We start from the raw sequence: 20324 nt of genomic DNA, 5'->3' as shown, positions 1-20324 counted from the left end.
TTAATACTAAGTTTTGGAATTATCTTTTTGCTGCCTGGATTGATTTAGAAACGCTTTTTCAGGAGTGTTCTGAATTGTTCAGTGTTGCTGCTGACAGCTGATCTATGCAGTTCTGCTTCTTACTGTGACAAATGGCATTTGGTTTCATATGGGAAATTTATAACTTCTGTGATTTGGAGACATTTGAAAGAAGCCATATGCAATAGTGGGATGGATGGACTGCAGTTGATCTGCTCTATTTTTATTCTAAGGAATCTCCTGAGTAGTTGTTCATCCTTCCAGTTATCTTCTTTGCACCAGGGCCATAGTCTAGCACACTTGTTTTGTGTGCCGATGGGACTAAGGGAAGGGTCAGGAAGAAAGTCTGAACTGATTGTGTGCAGAACACAACTTTCTTACTTCTATCAGTATTATTACACAGTACTGAAGGCTGTGGCACAGATGGGTATTTTCTTGCTATCTAAGTGGAACATGTGGAATACTATCTTTACACTCCAGTTTGGCTGATAGTTTTAAATCTGAAGGAGAAAGCCAGTGGGCAGTATAAAACTAGGCAATTCAGTGTCAGAAACTTGCTTGTTACCTGTATGCCAGCACTATAATGCTTTAGTGCAGGACACACAGGGGAGAGACTGGCACCTCATTTCTCTCCTCTTTGCACAAATAACAGTTTAAGAGGACAGAGAAGGTAAACATCACTCTCCTGCATCTACCTTTGCTGTTCAGTTAGTTCATTTAAGGCAGTCCTTGAATTTCTTGCTAAATCTGTATATTGTCTCATCCAGGTGAGTAATTCGACATGTTTGCTGAATTATATCTAGTAAGGACAAAAGACAAAGTAGCTATGTTTCCTTCCTCCCTCAAGATGAGTAATCCAGATGTAGAAATGCTGCGCAGTACAATGCTTCTGTCATTTTGCCTTGCAGACTGTCCTGCTTTTAGATTGTAAGTGAGCCCTGTAGTTCTCTCTTTAGCTGGAAGAAATAAATTGTATTTGTGATTATTGCCAAAATAAGAGTTTGGTTTTTCCCCCCCCCCCCCAGGGTTTTTCAACATGTGGGGATTTGGGAGGGCAAACAAGCAGGCAAACCAAGCTGCTAAGAAGATGCAGGAGACTACACCTATGTATTTCTTGGAGCTGGTTGGTGATTTGATTGGTCATTCATCAGCTGTGCAGGTAGGTCAGCTTTAGTACGAACAAGAAAAAGTGAATTTCACTTACTACTGTAATTCTGTCAGTGTTTCTTAAACAGCTGTAACTTTCAACTGTCTGGCTCTGGAGGCTGGGAGCACACTGTGTGGTATATTTAGTGCAGTGTGAAAACAATAATGCATACTGACTTAAAGCTTTAATGAGAACTCAAAGACTCAGTGATGCATGAGGATTGTGTGTGCAGATATATACATTTGTGCTACAGATAATCTGGTGGGGTATTGGGTTTCTTTATAGACTGCAAACAATATATGTGGGAACTGTGTGTTCCAGCTTTCATCTTAAGTTTGCAGTCTAAACAAGGGCTCATGTAAACCAAAACCTATTCAGGAATTTCTCAGTGCTCTGTGTTTTGAGCCTTAATGAGATCTTTTAATTTTAGATCAGGTACCATTCTGTGCTTCTATCTGCCTAATAGAGTATGGTTTTATTTTAAATGGCATTTTCCCTCTGCACCTTTTCACATTTGACAAACCTATTGGAGTAACAAATCACTTTCTCACAGTGGACTTTTATACACATTTTTGGGAGGAGCAGGGGGAAGGGCAGGTGGAGAGTAATGATGTGGCTTTGGAGTAGTTTTGCTCACAAATAGTCATGAGGCTGACTGGATTTCAGAACTACTACTTCCAAAAGCTGAAAGCTTTTCATGAATAGCTAAGGTGAACCTTTATGTTACAGAGATTTCTGCAAGGCTTTCTGCCCCTTTCTACCATCTTCCTTTCTGAAAAAATGTTGAAAGAGGCCCTATTATCAGTATGAAAAGTTGCTATCTAAGAAAGAGGACATGGTATGTAATTCAGCAAGATCCACAGCAAAGACAGTGAGAAGCACATATTGGGTCTTTGCTGGGATGCTGCAGAGCCGAGGAGTAACTGAGACGATGGTGAATGTGATTTTCTGCAACGTTCTACATATGGAAAATTCCATTTCCAAACACTGGGCAGCCTGGAGCAATTGAAGCTGGAAATGTGGAGTAGTGTTGAAATGTGATGGTCAAAGATGTGGGCTTGGCAGAGTATTTCTGCTGGAACCACATAGCTAGTAAGTGGCTGTTCACAGAGCAAGTGGGCTATAGCGCAGTCCTTGACCTGAATGCTTGCCTTGGGCAGATCCCTTCAACAAGCTGAAGAGTCCGGACACTGCAAGCACGCTGTCATGGCATAATGTGACCTGGTTCCATTGGCGGTTGTGTTGAACTGCAATTAGTCACTAATTCTAGGCAGCCTTGTGGAGGTCTCTGAAGTCAGAGATGACTATGTGACTTGTCAGCTCCATTGCTCTTGCAAAATCCCTCCAGTGCTGCTGTACTTTTGTCCTGTGTTGCAGTTCTTGCTGGTTTGGCTTCCTCGGTGTGACCAGGCACGTGCTGATGTCAGTCACAGTTGTTTACTCTCTGATCCTTCCAGGCCTTGGTGGTGGTAGCCTGTGGTGTTGTGTGGGAAGGGGACAGTGTACCCAAGTGAACAGAACAGTGGCTTCTATTCCTAAGAAACTAGGAAGTCAGAGTTCTTTCAAATCATTCACTCTGCTGCTGCTGACTTGGTACAAGATTCTTCAATATTCTATACCTTAGCTTCCCTATCTGTAAGGCTTTACTGTTTTTTCTAAACTGAGATCTTCAATCTGAAGTGCTGTTTAAAAGTTGTTTTCATGTAGGGATTTTATGTCTCAAACATATAAAAAGTATACATTTTAATTTTGCATACCTATGCTCAAGCAGAACCATTTCAGACACATGTGTTTTAGTCCAGCTGTACACTGAAGATTTAAGCAAGCTGACAATCTCATGTGAGCATTGTGGTAATAGTATTTGTTTCATTGCAGATGTTCCTGTACTTTGGTGAATTGGGACTGGCTACGTGCTCTGCTGACCACCTCATTATTTTGTGGAAGGATGGTGAACGAGAATCTAGACTCCGCAGTTTAATGCTATTTCAAAAATTGGCGCAAAATGGTGATTTGCAGCTCAAATTTTAAATTGCTCCAATAGATGCTACATATGTATAAACTGGATGTGCATTAAATGTGAGCGTAAAGGAAAGTCTGAGCTTCTGGGAATGTGACTACCAGTAAGGTTTACACTTAATGTCATGTATTATATTGGAATTGTTAGTTGCTACTACTCTTCTCAAGGGAGAATTTTGCATGTTGAAACTTACATGGCTTATTTATGTTTCTGTCAGTAGAAATGGTATTCTCTTAATAGACTGAAGATAATGATGACTTACTAAATAGTTTTTAATAATATTCGTAAGGTTTAAAAATATCATGGGTGGATGTCAAAATAGAGATTTGTGAAGATCCGTAGGTGGATCATAACTAAAGCAGTTGGGGGCATCCCGCAGTGTTATGTGCAGAAATGAGGCACAGAAAAAAATTAGAGCTTCCTGCTTTATGTAACTTGTTGAAGCTAAACTTTAATTGCTGATGATTCAGATTTATGTATCTACAAAAAAACCCCAAAAGAAACAGTTCTGAAATAGTGACTTCAAATGCAAAAAGTCTGTCTTGCAGCGAGGGTAAGAGCAAGACAGAAAAGTAGGCAAAAGTAGGCAATACTGGTTTGTTAGGTTTTAATCTTGGGCAAAGCAAGATATCTAGATACTCCTTGCTTGCAGTAGCTGCAATTTTACTGTGGGTTAACCTACACTACTGGAGTTTATACAGCACCATTACCACATCTAGCATGAAGTTTGATTGGTTTAGCTTAGTCTTTCCATAGTGCATTAATCAAATTAATTTGTATCTAATAAAGAGCACTGACCTTACCATGGATTTTCAGGATGCAAAATACTTTCTTAAGCGGTAGCAGTTGATGTGTTCAATCCTAGCAAAATACTTCTGCAAGATGAATACTAAATTCTCAGCTGAAGTTTCACTGCAGAGAAATCTGCACCAAGTTTGTAAGGATAAATAGAGGCTTTTTATTTTTAAACTCTAAGTATACCATGCTTTTTTCAAGTCTGAGATAGCAGCAGTAATCTGCAAGCTAAACACAAGTAGGAAAAAACCCCAAACTAAAACAAAAACCCCAAACCCAAGCAACAAATACCCAAAAGCACAAAAAAAAGCAAATCCAACAACAACAAACAAAAACAAAAATAAAAATAAAAAAGCAAAAGCAAAGTTAAACCCAGAACTGCTACAAAGAAAGTGGGAGGGAAGATGAGATAATGAATGGTAAGTTATCATTACAACAGAGAAGAGCTAGCGAAGGGGGCAGTTTGGGACCTTAGGGGTCATGAAGCTGTGTAGAAGACGGTGCCACTGACCTCAGTTCTATTCAGAAGTTCCAACACTAAACCAGCTTAGGAGTAATTCTCATGGAACTTTTCAGTGCCATCTCTCCCCTTTGAATAAATGAGAACTGTTTTCAATACAGGAGATTATAGGGCTGTAATTCCAGGCTTCAGAGCTAGTGACTGCAGTAAGTGTAGTTAAAACAAAGAGCTAAGCAGATCCTCACAAGAGCAGAAGCAAAAGGAGGAAGCTCCAGCTTCCTAGAAGAAACAAAGGAGCCTTTTAGACTTGCTTTCCCCCAGGCCCTGTGGGCATTTGCCTTGCCCCTACCACCAGAAGCCAAGCTTTGCCTCTGAAGTCTGACCATAATCTACCCTGGAAGGTGGGGCAGAGGGACAGTAAAATTTTGAGCTGTATTTTTTTTCTCCTCACTTTAGTCAACTTGTACAACTAATCTTAGTTGAGTGTAGAGCTCAAAATGGCATATTTCAAAAACAAAAGCAGATGGACAAATTGTTAATCATAGAATGGTTTGAGATGGAAGGGACCTCAAAGGTCATCTAGTTCCAACCCCCCTGCCATGGGCAGGGATACCCTCCACTAGACCAGGTTGCCCAAAGCCCCATCCAACCTGGCCTTGAACACTTCCAGGGATGGGGCATCCACAACCTCTCTGGGCAACCTGTTTCAGTGCCTCACCACCTTCACAGTAAAGAATTTCTTTCTAACATCTAACCTAAATCTACCTTCTTTTAGTTTAACTCATCACCCCTTGTTCTGTCACTACACTCCCTGATAAACAATCCTTCCTCAGCTTTCCTGTAGGCCCCTTCAGGTACTGGAAGGCTGCAATTAGGTCTCCCCAGAGCCTTCTTTTCTCCAGGCTGAACAAGCCCAACTCTCTCAGCCTGCCATCATAGGAGACCCCTCTGACCATTTTTGTGTCCTGCCTCTGGACTCACTCCAACAGCTCCATGTCTCTCCTGTACTGGGGCCCCCAGAGCTGGACACAGTACTCCAGGTGGGGTCTCACGAGTGGAGTAGAGGGACAGAATCACCTTCCTGAACCTGCTGGTCACGCTTCTTTTGATGCAGCCCAGGATATGGTTGGCTTTCTGGGCTTCAAGCACACATTGCTGGCTCATATTGAGCTTCTCCACCAACACCAAGTCCTTTTCCTCAGGGCTGCTCTCAATCCATTCTCTGCCCAGCCTGTAGTTGTGCTTGGGATTGCCCCGACCCACGTGCAGGACCTTGTACTTGACCTTGTGGAACTTCAGGCAGTTCATATGGGCCCACTTCTCCAGCCTGTCACGGTCCCTCTGGATGGTATCCCTTCCCTCCAGTGTGTCGACTGCACCACACAGCTTGGTGTCATCAGCAAACTTGCACTCAGGACAGTTTTTCTGTATTCTGTATTTCTTCCCAGGCTACCTGCCCTCGCTTCCGCCCTTTCAGTGTTTGAGTTTCTCCAGGAGCTCCTTGTTCATCCATGCAGGCCTCCTGGTGTTTTTGCCTGACTTCCTTTTTGCTGGCATGCGTTACTCCTGAGCTTGAGGAGGTGATCCTTGAATACTAGCCAGCTGTCTTGGGCCCCTGTTCTCTTGGTACTCTACCAAGCAGGTCCCTGAAGAGGCTTAAGTCTGCTCTCCTGAAGTCCAGGGTAGTGACCTTGCTGTGCGCCCTCCTTGCAGCCCTGAGGATCTTGAACTGCACCATTTATTTCATGGTCACTGCAGCTAAGGCTGCCCTTGAGCTTCACGTTCTCCACCAGCCCCTCCTTGTGGGTGAGAACAGGGTCCAGCATGGCACCTCTCCTTGTTGTCTCCTCTATTACTTGGAGGAGGAAGTTGTCATCAACACATTCCGGGAACTTCCTGGATGGCTTGTGCCCTGCTATGTTGTCCTTCCAACAGATATCAAGGTGGTTGAGATCCCCCATGAGGACCAGGGCTTGTGAAGGTGAAACTGCTCCTATCTGTCTATAGAGGACCTCATCTGCTCGGTCTCCCTGGTCAGGTGGCCTGTAGCAGACTCCCACTATGATGTCCCCTGTCCCTGTATGCTCCCTTTAATCTTGACTCATAAGCTCTTGCTTGCCTCCTTATCCATCCCCAGGTGGAGCGGCATGCAGTCCAGCTGGTCATTGACATAGAGGGCAGCACCTCCTCCTTGTCTCCCCTGCCTGTCCTTCCTGAAGAGCCTGTATCCTTCTATCCCAACACTCCAGTCACAGGAGCCATCCTGCCATATCTCCACTTGATGCCAATAAGATCACAGCCCCGCAGGCGTGCGCACATCTCCAGCTCCTCATTTGTTCCCCATGCTACATAGAGGCATTTCAGTTGGGCCCCCAGTGAGGCTGACTGACTGGCTGGAGTGGCTGGAATTCCTTTGATGTACTTTACCGGTGCTTCCCTGTTGGCTTCTATTACCTCAGGAGCCCTCAGCTCATCTCCTCTAGACTTCAGGCATGCTGGAGTGTGTCCAGCACATCTCAGAGCAACAGGCTGAGGGCCCTGGCTGGTATGCCATCCCTCCAACCTTGGCATGTCATCACACAGCTTGTCACAGGCAAGCCTGATATTATCCCCCTCCCCCTTTGAGCCTAGTTTAAAGCTCTGTCAGTGAGCCCCGCTAGCTCCTGGGCGAAGACCCTTTTTCCCCTTTGAGAGAGGTGAATCCGATGTGAATTGGAGGCCATCCCATTGTCAAAAAAACCCCAAATTGTGGCAGTGACACCAGCCATGGAGCCGTGTATTAATGGACTGTGTTAATTTCTTCCTCCCAGTGTCACTGCCCCCAACTGGAAGGCAGTAGGAAGGAATAACCTGCCCACCAGATTCCTTCCTTAAATTACCCTGTCCTTTCAATTCAGAAAGGTTAAGTCAGCATTAAATTTTGAGCTGCACGTTCTTTGCTCAGGGTGGCTATTCTATAGACCAGCATAGGAAAAGCGTTTGGATTGCAGCTGATGATAGCATGCCTTTGGGTATATGGTATTAACCTTGGGGGAAGAAGGCATGTTTAGTCTTTCCACCTTTCGATCAGTTTCTCTTTGTCTCTTTTTGCTTTGTTTCAATTGAAAAATAATTGTTTAGTTGTATATAATGTGTATGTTTATACATTGTTACTGTAACTTTACAGTGAAAGCTTATAAAACTAATTTTTTTTGGAGAGGCTACTGCTATCATAAGTTATAACTGGCGAGAAGTTAATTATCTTTCTTCCTATACCATGAGAACAACTATTTCATTTTTATGTGACTACTTTTAAGTGAGTACCTGGTAGAGAAACAGACCTATTTAACTGAACAGTTCTAGTCACAAAACTCATTGTGCATTTTACAGGGATGTAATTCAGCCTTCAGTAGTCCTACATGCAAGTATAAATATTTATATCTATCAAAAGTGCTGTTGTTCTCAGATACACTCCGTTGGTAATAGATCTCCCAAGGGTCTCTTCCTTTAAAGATGGTTGAGCTGAAAGTATTAAATCAAGTTCTATGTTTTTCAAATGAACTTTGAGCATAACACTGAACACAGTAGGGTTATACTAGCCCACTCCTGTTAAATAAGTTTGTCACTTGCTGTTGGGAAGTGCAGTGAACAGAATTAGGGTGATCAGGTTATGCCCTTTTAAATTTCTTTTTCCACCTCACTGTAATGCAGAATTCCGTATGTTCACATCATGAAAGTAAATATCAGACCTACCCTTAACACCTGTACAGAGGTGGCTGGTTTAGGTATCTGTGCACCTACAATAGCAGGAAACAAGCAGCTGTTAGGCAACTGGACAGGTTAGAGTCTAGGAGATCTGACACAACAGTCAGATGATGATTAATCTATGCTGATTTCATAGAATCATAGAACAGTTTGGGTTGGAAGGGACCTCAAACACCACCTCATTCCAACCACCCTGCCATGTATCCCAGTCACCAAACCAGGTTGCCCAAAGTCCCATCCAACCTGGCCTTGAACAGTTCTTTTCCTCTTAAAGAGGACATATCTCCACACAAATTACTTTTTTTGCTTAGTCTCTGACTGTGTGAAGAAACACAGGATCTTGCAACAAATATACTGATGCCACATTAACACCTTAACTCATGAACCAGAACTGAGGCTGAACTTTATTTCTTAGGTTCCTTCCACCATACACATTTTCTTCCTTGTGACAAAATTGTGACAAAATTGTGACAAAAATAATGAAATGGTTTACATGGATGTGGTCTTACAGTGCTGCTGCATTTAACAAATTAAGATGACAAAGCTTTGAATCTTGTGAAATTCTTTTCTCTAATACAAGCTGCAGTGAGTGTTCAGTCATCAGAATAGTTAAGGTTCAACCACTGAGAGCACTAGTTCTAAATAAAGGAATGGTAAAAGCAAAGAGTTTACAATATAAAAACCAGGTTCAACTTATCTGAATAAAAATCCATTGAAGAATGTTGCAATAGATAATAAGAAAGAATGAATAAACATTCTTCACCAGAAACACCTATTCTTCAAATAGACACAATACAGCATTTTAACACACAGCAACCTGCCTTAGCTATGATAAAAGTAAGGTTCTATTACAATTCTAACAAAAATATAGCTTATATACATTTCTCTGCACATACATTTTATGAATGTTTCTTTTTGTTTCTGAACTTGGTACAAAACGTACAAAAAAGGTTGGCACATTATGTAAGCTACCTGCAGTAAACAACAATCATTGTCGCTTTTCTCACAGCAATCTAAACTCTGTTTTTTTTTCCTTTGCCAGGTTCAATTCTTGATACAGCATAGGGTAGGTAAAGAGTATGTCTCAAGACCTTTCCTTTTAATGAGTAGTGGACTGCTTCTTCAACTGCAGCCACAGCTTTGATGCTCTTGACTGCAGCCTGGAGTGCACAGTGTTAAAAAATCAGCAGTTCTGCTAGTATTTATTAATTGAATAGTCTGACAATAGGCTGAAATTTGAACTCATGTTCTGCATGTGATTAAAATGAGGTGTACAAAAATATGCATTTGTGCTTTGGAAGCTTTAGCATAAATTTAATATCTTTAATGAAAAACTATGTTTAATTTCTGACTTATTTACATCTTTTGAAATACTTTTTTTCATTACAAATGAAACCATTTTATTAGGAGGGAAAAAGCAGTGCAAATAATTATTATGCTGTTATAAATTATAACCTGGAAACTTTTTTTAAAAAGCGACAGGTTCATCCTAGAAGTAAGTAGCACAACATATGGACTTATCATAAAATTTAGACCAGTTTAATAAAATTGATGACCACGTGTACAAACACTACTTTAGAAAAAAGGATGTTGATCAAGTGCCACAACGTTTTTTGTGTAAAATTAGATAAAACATTGCATGGTAGCATCTCTAAGATGGCAGAGAAATGTGGATGGCACCAATTATATAGAACATGCTTATTTTCCTCCCTTATATGACAATTGTAAGGAAGTTTGACTTCTACCAAGATTTCATATGGAAAAGAAAGAAAAGAGAACAGATGGTGCTGTGAGAGAGAGTCTCTGCAATAAGAAGGTTGCTTTAAATGGTACAGGGTTTGCTTTTTACTGAGGTTTACTTGTTCTATCGTGCATGTTCTCTTTAGAACTATCATTCAGAGAGCTGAAGAACATCAGTACAATTGGAGCAAACTTATGCTAGATAAAGGAAAAGTTTTTATGCTTATTTATCAATTTATTCTTACTCTACTGGTGACTAGATTACCTCTCTGAGAAACAGTTGTGTGAAGTGTTAGTGAATACAGTTGTGGCAATTACAAAGTTTGACAAATGCACGTTAGTATTAGAAATTAGTTTCAGAAGTAAGTTTTCTGCCACAAAATATTATTATTTCGAAAGAGCACTTATTCATCTGTGGATTATGTAGCCTTTTTGAAAACATTTTTTGTAGGATTCAGAGAAGCTTAAAAGTGATGAATAAAGTACTGCCTTCTTGCCACGCAGTCTTAATTTCACTGGAAACACCATCCCTCTTGCAGCTGAGTCAGTAAGGGATTCACAGTGAAACTGGTAGGTCAAGAAGTCTGTTTTTCTTGCCTTAGTGTTAGTTGTTGTTTTCTGATGGGAGCCTGAGAGTCTTGCACTTTAACTCATCCAATGTTTTCCAGTGTTTGTAGTTAGTAGCCAAGTTTTGCATCAAAACAGGCAGATGTGCAAATGCTGAAATGGACAGAAGCGGTTGTATTACATACACAGAATAGGCAGAACAACAGCCCAACCTCATCTGAAACTGGCATTCTCCTACTCTCTTTTGTTCCTTCAGCTATAAGCTTGTACTGAAAGGGGAAAGACTTTTTCAGCCTTTCTTTTTCAAGCAAATCTCTTTTTTAATGTATGATGACTTTATTAAATTACGCTAACACAAAACCACTGTGGTGTCAGCTTCTGCTGCTCAGGAAAAATACATTGCTAAAGGAAAATAAGACCTAGATGAAAAAAACCCCTTAGTTTTAAGCCATTACTCCTTCTTTCTTTACATAGATTGTCTGGTAAGCAGTCAGCTTTCATAAAGCCAGTGGTGTGTACAGTGAAACAGGCCTTCAGCAGCATCATCGCGTAAATCCTGTGCTGTACTGCTTATATTGGGTACTGCCCCTGAAAAAACTGGACTCAAGGCCAGCTTGGGACTATTCTTTTTAGTCTGTAGAAATCTCTGCCTCAGAGCAAGGAAGAAAAAAGCAGTACTTACCATCCCATGCATCAAACATATCTGTTATAAAATAATCAATGAAGGAAATTTGAGACTTGGGGATGCTGCAGGTGTTTCTATCAAATACTGGCATTACAACAGGCAGACCCTGTCTCTTCTCTTCATCAGTCTAAGAAAACAAAACTGCAGTTAGCCCCTAGAGCTTTGCTGGCTTTCATGCTGGAGTAGCAACGGCCAGGGGATTAGATGAATTGCAGTAGGAGATTTGAGACAAACCTTAGAGCCCCAGAGGTGAACTACCTTAGTTTCATGTGCTTTATTTATCTGGAAGAGGGACTGAAATCAACATGTCTTCCCTTTCACAAGTACTGTATTACTGAAGTGCTGTGATTGCTCTTAGCTCCGGCAAGAGACAATGCACTAATCTAAAAAAAGGGAAGATGGCGTTGCAGAGTCCTTTAGCAGAGGACAGGTTTGATCTTTCCTTTTTCCATGTTTCCAGTGGCTGTTTGAAGCTACTTGTCTGTTAAGTAAGAGGGATGTTACTGTCACTCTTTTCACTGCATTTATTGGGTTAGAAGTAAGGCTATACCCTTTAACTCCGTGACCACAACTGGAAGAGGGCTGGTTTCGTTGTGCTCAGTATGGTGGAGGAGCCGATCAGCTGAGTAGTGTTAGAATTTAATTACAAATAAACTTTTTAAGTAGTATAGGCAGCATCTAATGCTAGAATTGGCAGTGGAGTAGTCTCTAAAATTAGCAGATGGGATGAATGAAGAGCAGAACAGTTCTCAGCATCTGACATTGCTGCAGAAAGGCAAATGCCTAAGATTCGCAATTTAAAGCTAGCTCGTGATACCTTGACTGCTAGGGAGACACAACCTAAGTCATTCTTGGTCTTATGTAGGAAGTGATCAAATTTATTCAGTATGATTAAAATGAAATTCAGACATGTCCCAGGCACTAACTACTATTTTCTTTCAGTAATAACTATCACATGTATGATCTGAATCTGGGTGGTAGGCATGCCCACTTCTCTCTCTCTCCAGTTGTAGCTGCTGATCTCCACACCATTAGTGGCAAATAAAAGTTAGGAACGTATCAGTTGTTCAAATAACGGACTACAAGAGTGTTTCACTTTCAGGAATCTGGTGCATTTGTGCTAGAAAAACTGAATATTAAGAAAGGAAGTTGAGCTTCCAGTTCTGTCCAGAGTGATCCCACGTGATAAGCATTTACACTGCCCACATGCCCACAGTACTGGCCTTCACATCATCTGGCCACCGTGACGATAGGTCAGGGGCCATCTTAGAAGAGAAAGGGCCAGCCTGATGATTCTGCTGAGGGCTTCGTCTTGCGTGGATCTTCATGCTCTCTTCAGGGAAGGTATTGCGACTAGAAGCTAGAATGGTGACAGTCTTGAATTTCAGGCAAGTAAATTGAGGTTAATCAAGTAATTCTTTTTTGGCCAAAGTTCCACCATTCTGTACTGCAAGCTTCATGGTAAGCAAACTAGCTAACTTTGGCTGGGGTGCATTCTTCTGCCTGAAAGTGAAGGGCCAGTTCACCCACACCCATGGGGGTGAGGCCCCCACCCACGTCCCCAGTGAGTGGGGATGAAAAGTGTACGTCTGGAGTCTGTGGTGATGCCAGGCAGACCCCGGGTGGAACAGCAGGCCCACCGATGTGAACTTTTTTTATGTAACATAATAGTCAAATTATAAAAATATACATACCTGTGCAAAATACTCCTCTGAAATCCTCCCTGCCCATTCGATACACAGCTCTAGGGGGCGACATGGATTTGCTACATCCGCACATTTAATCATCATGCGCTTAATCAGTGTCTGGTTATCTGGAAAATTCTTTTTATTGGCTGCACATTCACAGTCGCTGCCTTCGCTCTGTAAAAGAGAGTTGGTTACAGGGACTGGTGGCCCACATCCCTGCTAGCAGGAGTGAGGGCATCGTTATCAGCTCTATTGCACTTGGGCAGTAAGCGGGCACCCAGCCTGATGCCTTCTAATTTCATGCAGACCACCAGGAATTTGGAGGAGAAAGTGATGTCTGGGAACTGCAGCCTTACTAGGTGACTAATGATAACCCCATTACATATGAGAGTTGTAGAGATTCTCAGAATTAACAGCAAAGTTTGTGAAATAAAGGAGTCACTGGCTCTTTAGCAGCTAGAGTGACTTACCCTTCTCTGCATCCCAGCCTTGACTACCTTGGAACAGGACCAGGATAGGGGAGGCATCCACCAACTGCAACCTGATAAACCATCCTCACTGCTGAGTGTTTAAATTTGGGGGTGGTGATGGTAGGGGGCTGCTTCTTTTAGGTGAGTTTCTAGAGTTTGGTTTTCATTCCTAGATGAGAAAACTGAGGTGGGCACAGGGGTTGAAGCAACTTGCACAACTGCCTGTCTCTTTTACAGGCAGAAAAGCAGGTCTGTGCCATTCAGTTCCAGCATGTTCACAAATAAAACTGCCTTCTTTCTGCTGGATTTTGAACCCTCAGCCTGGAATACTAGTAGTCTTAGTTACCAGCTAGGGTGAAGTCTCAGATAATCGATGAGATTAACAGGAAAACGCAGGAGTGGCAGACTGACTGCAGAAAGTCTCTGCTTGTTAGGCAGTAAAATACCGAACTGCTTATTGACTGCTCTGGAAAGCTGGTGAAAGAGAGTAGTTGTTAAAAGTTTGCTGTGGCATCATCTTCTGGGTCTTGAATAGTTTAGAAGGGCACAGGTATATTATGTTCCTTATTGAGTAATAAAAAGCCTCCACCTCAGTTCGCCATGGCATTAACACTATTCTCAATATATTTGTGTAATTATGGCCTCCCTTCACTGCTAAATTCAACTCTTGAATCAAAAATTGAACATAAATACTTTTTACCACTGTGGCTAAATTAATGTCTTTGTGGTTTATGGGGAGATATTTTGCAGTGACTCTTGCCAATTCAGGCATTAATCATCTAACTTTATGTTTAGCAGTTAATTTTTTTTCAGCATGGATAACCCAAAGAGCTGCCAAATTAACCCTGCTCCTTAAATGCTGTTTGAGATCAAAAAATAGCAAGAGCCACCGTTAACAATAAGGAGCAGAACAACCTGATACTGGGGAAAAAAAACAAGTCTGTAATATAAGTGGTTCTGTACTCTACTTTTATTGCTCTCCAATGATTGTACATTTTTAAAAAGCCTTTTAAAAGGGGAGTGAGTCAAAGAGAATGTTTTCTATAAGTTAGAAAAGCTGATTGCAATAGAATGTATGGAGAGTGTTTTAAAGGTCTTTAGGAAGTGTTGGAACAAATGCATTCGTGGGATGAAAGGGAGATTCAGAGAAATGTGTTCAGAGCTTGGAAACACTGTGGTTTCGGTGACACTTGTGAATCTAAATCCTACTGCCCAGTGTGGGGATACCAGAAAACTAAAGAGATTTTGAAAGGGTTGAGATAGAGCAAACATTTCAGGAAAATGCATAACCTGTCAAGAGGGAGAAACGAAGCACTATGAGATGCCACATTTCCCAGTGACACCTCAGAGGGCTTTTTTAGAAAGCGATGGAGCAAGCTGCTACCTGGTCCACATATAGAGAAACCTGAGACCAGGTAATTCCACACCACCCACTGATATGGACCTTCCTTTCCTCTGGGCTGTGATCTAAAGTGGAATCCCCACTGTCCTGGCTTAGCCTGTGCCACATGGGCAAAACCACGAAAACACAGCGCGAGGCGATGCGCTGGGACCACAGTGCAGAAACAGCAACAGGGGCCCCCAGCAGACATAATGCTGGCCCTAAAGTGATAAACCCCACCAGTTCTGACTGGTTTCTGCATCCAGGACAGTCTATGGTGCAGAAAGTCCAATAAGGGAGAATGGACAGAAGCTACTTTTATTTATTTTCAACATAACTGACCTTCAGTTTGGTCTGATTTTTTTTTTTTTTTTAATGTTTCTGAGAAAGCACGATTTTTACTAAGTTGTGACAAGATGTTCTTTGCTGATGTGGGTAACACTGCTCTGGAGAGCCCTGCCAGTCACTGAGTGTTCAACCTTGAAAGGAAACAAGAGAAGGTAAAGAGGGGCCTGGGCTGGGAAACTGGGAAGCACCTAATGAAATATAACCTGGCTGGTGATGGAGGATTAGGGTATATAACTGATAGGAATAAAGGCCCAGACATCCCTTGGTACAATCAGGAATGGGGATGGGGTGGACATGTCTCAGGAAGCAATAGATTTACTCCTCGAGGCTCGAAGGATCCAGATTACATAGACAAAACTGTCAGGGCAGGTTCCTCAGTTACAGCTCCAGGAGTAGGCAAATCCCACTGTTTGGAGGCAGGACCATAGGTACAAGTGCCAACCTGGCTCCATGCATAGAATTTTGCATGGGCAAAAGCACCAACGCACATGCTTCGTGAACACCAGATGGCTTTGAAACCATGGCTTATAAAATGAAGTGTCTAAATGAGCTAAGGGCAGAGCCAGACATAGAAAACAATAAAATAAATTTTTTTTTTTCCACACTTTGAGGTGTGAGATCACAAATCCAATGGTGTGTTTTGGGCATTACCATAGTGCAAATTAATACAACATGAATGAAAATGATACTCAGAGTTATCTTGGAAGAACTTCACTGAAGTGTCTGAAGACATAAAGTCCTGCAAGCACTTACACGTGAGCTGGTCTCTTCAGATGCGATTGGCTTGTTGATGCTGTTCACAAATTTGTTTACGTGCTCAAAGTGCTTTGTCATCTCTGTTGCCAAAACCATATCAATAATGGACTGGCGCAAAGACCGGTAGTGATTTCTAGGAAAGAAAAATAGTTGCTGCTGACAAGCCTCCCAGAGCTCCATCCTTTCCTCGTCCCTGCCCAGACAGCGCTGCAAAACACTGCTCAAGGGGGCTCATCCACATGAGCCAGCACCTTCAGAATTACGAATGGTCTAGGGTTGGAGGAATGGACTAGATCATACCTCTCTGGGTTCCTCCAGCTCTGAATTCCTGTATTGCCTTTTTTCTATTATTTTTACCTAATAAAAACCAATCCCCTAAAGTCAATAAAAATTTACAATTCAATTTCATAATGCTGTAACAGTAAGATGCCTTCTCCAGGAATGGCACCAACACATTTCCATCTCACTGTATGTTACCTTGGAACTCAAATCTCGGGTTTTTCAAAAACTAACAGTGTTGATTGGCTACAAACATTCATTACCTGCTTGGGGTCAGGCCCTTTTCCTTTCAGATCCCTTTCTCTGCCCCCCTGTCCCTGCAAAAGCTAGGCTGATGGAACTCCTAGCCCACGTGCGTGCTGAGCAGCAGGGTGCCTCCAGCTCTCCCAGAGCTTCAGCTCCTGCTACCACCCCTTTCTGTCCCATGTGAGTGCAGCAGTGCCAGCAAGCATGGGGCCACGTGCAGACACAGCACGCAGCATCTGTCTGCTTGGGTGGAAACACATAGCCCTAAAAGGCTATTTCCAGGCTCCTGCAATGAAAAGGCAGTGGGTCAAGATGCAGCCTTGAGGCTGCCAAATAAACCACGCCAATGTAACCCATAAAAGATTATCAAACATCTCTATATGCTTCGAAAAAATAGAAATTGGAGGTTGGGGGGGGGCAAATTAAAGTCTTTTTAAAAATCATGTCTACATAGGATTCTGGAAGAGGTTAAATATTAATGTCTCTATTCAAATTATATTTTCTGGTTTAGAAGGTAGGCTCTCAATCTGCCCAAAACTAAAGTCCCCAAACAAGTAATCCACACATGCACATTCCCCTTCTCCAGCAGACTTACCTATCAATATTTTTGAAAATGTTGCATTTGCTGTCTTTAATTGTAAGCTGAAACGCCAGTGCTGTGTGATGACTCTCTAATACAGCTGTATCGTTGTAAAGGACAGCTAATTCGCTGCCTGCATTGCACAGGAAAGAGTTGGTCCGTCCAGGGTGGTCTACGTCATGAATGGTGGCAGCTATTAATGCAGCCACCTCATCCAAATGGTCAAGGCTTCCCTACAGAAGAGAGAAAAATTATGACATGGCACAAAAATTACAGTAAATAATTTCTGATCATTTTCAGGCACCCACAAATACAAAAGTATAAACTTGAGTGCAGGGTTTCTACCTCCTTGCAATGGTTTTCCACTCACTGTGCCTACAGGTTACCTACTCCAAAACTCCCCCTCCCACCCTTACCCAAACCCACTTTACTTAATGAAGCTTTCTGCTGTGCTGTCACCTAAGCAATATCGTTGCATTAAATCCTCTAATGGTGGATGGCTCCTCTAGTGGTGTCCTTCCACCTGTGTGCTTGCCTGAGTGACTCTGCACTGACTCTGCTCCTACACAGCTTCTGTGTTTTAGAGTCGGATAGGATATTTCAGTTGGAAGGGACCTACCAGCATCATCTGGCCCACCTGCCTGACCACTTCAGGGCTGACCAGAAGTTAAAGCATGTTGTTAAGGGCATTGTCCAAGAGCCTCAAGCACTGACAGGCATGGGGCATTGACCAGCTCTCCAGGAAACCTGTTCCAGTGTTTGATCACCCCCTCAGTAAAGAAATGCTTCCTCATGTCCAGCCTGACACAGCTTTGAACCATTCCCACGTGCCCTGGCACTGGATCCCAGGGAGAAGAACTTAGCACTTCCACTCCAAAGCTTCTGCAAAGCTTTATTAAGAGCTGTTATCAACAGCCAGTTACCAAGAGATAGAAAAGAGCCAGGGTTTTCCCCCCTATTATTGCTACTTAAAAATATAAATTCCTTACTTGTATAAACAAACTTTAGAGAAACTGTGTGGGCCTGCAGGCATCACAGGAAAAGACTTCAAGGGCAGAACAACTTTATGAAGCCAGGACCATTATTTAAGTAAACATCTGGCTTTTGAATGACACACATAAAATGGTATACACACCAAAATCCTAGCCCAAAGGACTCGTAGGTGATGGTTATACCTTAACTCTCTCCTGCCCAAGAAAGAAGGCGGTAGCATGCAGGACATCCGCTGCGTGGGTGGAGTTGTGGTATGAGTTGGAGGAGTGGTAGTTGGCTTCAATCACCTGCAGCCACGCTCGCACTGTTGCTTCCGAACAGTTTAAAAACTCAGAGACCCCGAACCGGGAAAAAATTTTTAAACCCAAAAACACTAATGGCCTGAAAAACAGCAGAAGAAGAAAGCACTGCCATAAAATAAGAACTTCTGATGTTCTAAAGAGCTATGGTTTTGATGAAGAAGCGAACAAGACCTCAAAAATAAAAGGCGAAGCGGGGTGGGTGAGTGGGGGGAAATGTTAAACATGTTTAAATTGCATATCTATAATCTCTCAAAAGCCAGGACAAGGTTACAAATTATTACATCTGCCATCCTTTCAGACATTATTTTGGTTTGTAGAAATGGTGCAGTTCCACAATTCTAGTGGCTTCAGAAAAAATTATTAAAAGCTTAGGTCTTTTGTGGTTTTAGTATATGTCAATCAATCAGAAATACATATTTTTTTCCTGAGGAGAAAAAGCAGGCCTTGAACATGACATTGGCACATCCCAAAGGCTAAAAAGCCCTAAGACAAATAACATCAAATGTTTACTATTTCAAGTAATCCCATGACTTCAAGGGGTCCAGATTTCTACTTCTTGACTATTTGAAGTTGGCAATATGCAAAATACATTGATGCTTCTCAGAGCAGCTCTTAGCATCAGGTTACTATTTCATGTGAACTTTCCAGCTTTAGGAGGGCTGGGTCACTGTGTAGAGCTGAGGTGGGAGTCATCCTTGGGTGGGGGTGTCTGTGAGTGCGTGTGTGTATGTGTGTGTGCGCGTGTCTGTATGCGTGTTGGTTCTTAAATCCAAATCCACTCTGAGTTGTCATTTACTCTGTGTGGCCTATGTCAGGGTCCTATCTATGTCACATTTTTCACTCCTGCAAGACAATCTACAGGGCTCCTGAGCTGAGAAAGGCATAACCAAAAGCCAACATCTGCAAATTAAAAGCAGGCAAATGGAAATTCAAAAAATGGCCATTTTCTTCAAACAGAGTACAAGAGACCTGGTAGTCTTTTCAATTTTTTGCATCTTGGAATAAAAATTTTTCCCTGTGGATGACATGTTTATTTCTGTAGTCCACGTGACCTCAAAACTACTCATGTCTTCTTTCATTTTAAGCTTTAAAAGTTTAGGATTTTGATCCTATCACTGATTTATCCTCCATCCCAGGTTTTTATCCCTATAATCAAAAGCCACATTTGCCTCAGACTTTCCTAATCATAGGGTGATTTAGGTAAGGGAGGGGAGAGTCTTGCTTTTCCCAGCATGAGCAGGAAAAAAGGGGCATCTGTGGGACATCCAGCACGTAACAGCATTGACCTGTACCAAACAGTGTCACCTGGACAGAGTGGATGGGAGTCAAGGAAGGTAAAAGTTGGACGGGAAACAATCCTGGAGGGCTGCAGATGCTGTCAGGGAAGACATCAGTCTGCAGAAGGCTCTCCATGGCCTGCGCGTGCGTCTTGACCATGGCTTGTGCCATGGGACAAGGGGTATCAATACACACACACACACACACAAAGACAGGCAGCTCTTGCAGATTTGCTGTGCCTTGCTTCAGTTTTTTTGAGAGCAAAGTGCTTTCTGCTACAGCTCCTCAACATTTTTGCAGGCACCCAGGGAAAAGAGTCCAGTACCTTTTATTTGTAAGAGCCTCCAACTCAAAAATATTGAAGTCCCAGCTTTCCTCATTATCCAGGAGCTGTGCGATACAGGGCGGAACATCGTTGATGGTGTTTGGCACTGAAAGGTGACTATGGCTCAGGTTCATATCTGTTGAAATGGAATTTGGGAATTACAGCATTTCTGGATTATTTTTTTTCCCCCACATGCAGAATTCCATTTAGAAAACAACTCTTTTTCAAGGAAAACAACTCTTTTGCTTACATGAAAAAGTCTGTAAAAGCCTATAATGTATATTGTTTATACTATTATAGATTACTTGGACATAAACCAAAAAGGTCAGTGAACATTTCTTTGAGTAACAATTTAGTTTTTTCCTCGTCTGATTTTCTACATTTTGAAATGTATTATTTTAACTATTTGAACCTGCTTCAACTCCAAAATGGAGGCAGTCTAGCACTTGTTCTGCAGTCACTTAGACAACCATTTCCCAAGACATACATCCCACTGCAAATCAGC

The 20324-nt window shown here is 42.2% G+C and overlaps 2 protein-coding genes across 5 annotated transcripts in view; one reads left to right on the top strand and one right to left on the bottom strand.

Annotated features, from left to right (window-relative positions):
- Positions 1 to 9515, top strand: part of WDR41 (WD repeat domain 41) — a 31112-nt gene extending 21597 nt beyond the window's left edge. For 2 of the 4 annotated variants that reach the window (XM_075740750.1, XM_075740748.1), the window contains exons 12-13: positions 1044 to 1177; positions 3041 to 3991. In XM_075740750.1, coding sequence (XP_075596865.1) covers positions 1044 to 1177; positions 3041 to 3193 — 287 coding nt within the window. In that variant the 3' untranslated portion in view covers positions 3194 to 3991. Of the gene's footprint in view, positions 1 to 1043; positions 1178 to 3040; positions 3992 to 9223 lie in introns of those variants that run through there. The other 2 variants (XM_075740749.1, XR_012833125.1) reach the window with 2 other exon arrangements.
- Positions 8857 to 20324, bottom strand: part of PDE8B (phosphodiesterase 8B) — an 81085-nt gene continuing 69617 nt past the window's right edge. The window contains exons 16-22 of the mRNA XM_075740745.1: positions 19820 to 19955; positions 18097 to 18295; positions 16937 to 17154; positions 15814 to 15949; positions 12868 to 13035; positions 11171 to 11300; positions 8857 to 10641 (exon numbers count right to left, since the gene is read on the bottom strand). Of these exons, the coding sequence (XP_075596860.1) occupies positions 10526 to 10641; positions 11171 to 11300; positions 12868 to 13035; positions 15814 to 15949; positions 16937 to 17154; positions 18097 to 18295; positions 19820 to 19955 (1103 nt within the window). The 3' untranslated portion in view covers positions 8857 to 10525. The remainder of the gene's footprint in view (positions 10642 to 11170; positions 11301 to 12867; positions 13036 to 15813; positions 15950 to 16936; positions 17155 to 18096; positions 18296 to 19819; positions 19956 to 20324) is intronic.

This window comes from Balearica regulorum, chromosome Z (genome assembly GCF_011004875.1).
Source record: "Balearica regulorum gibbericeps isolate bBalReg1 chromosome Z, bBalReg1.pri, whole genome shotgun sequence".
In the NCBI taxonomy this organism is placed as follows: Eukaryota; Metazoa; Chordata; class Aves; order Gruiformes; family Gruidae; genus Balearica; species Balearica regulorum.
This window is presented reverse-complemented; position numbering and strand designations above follow the sequence as displayed.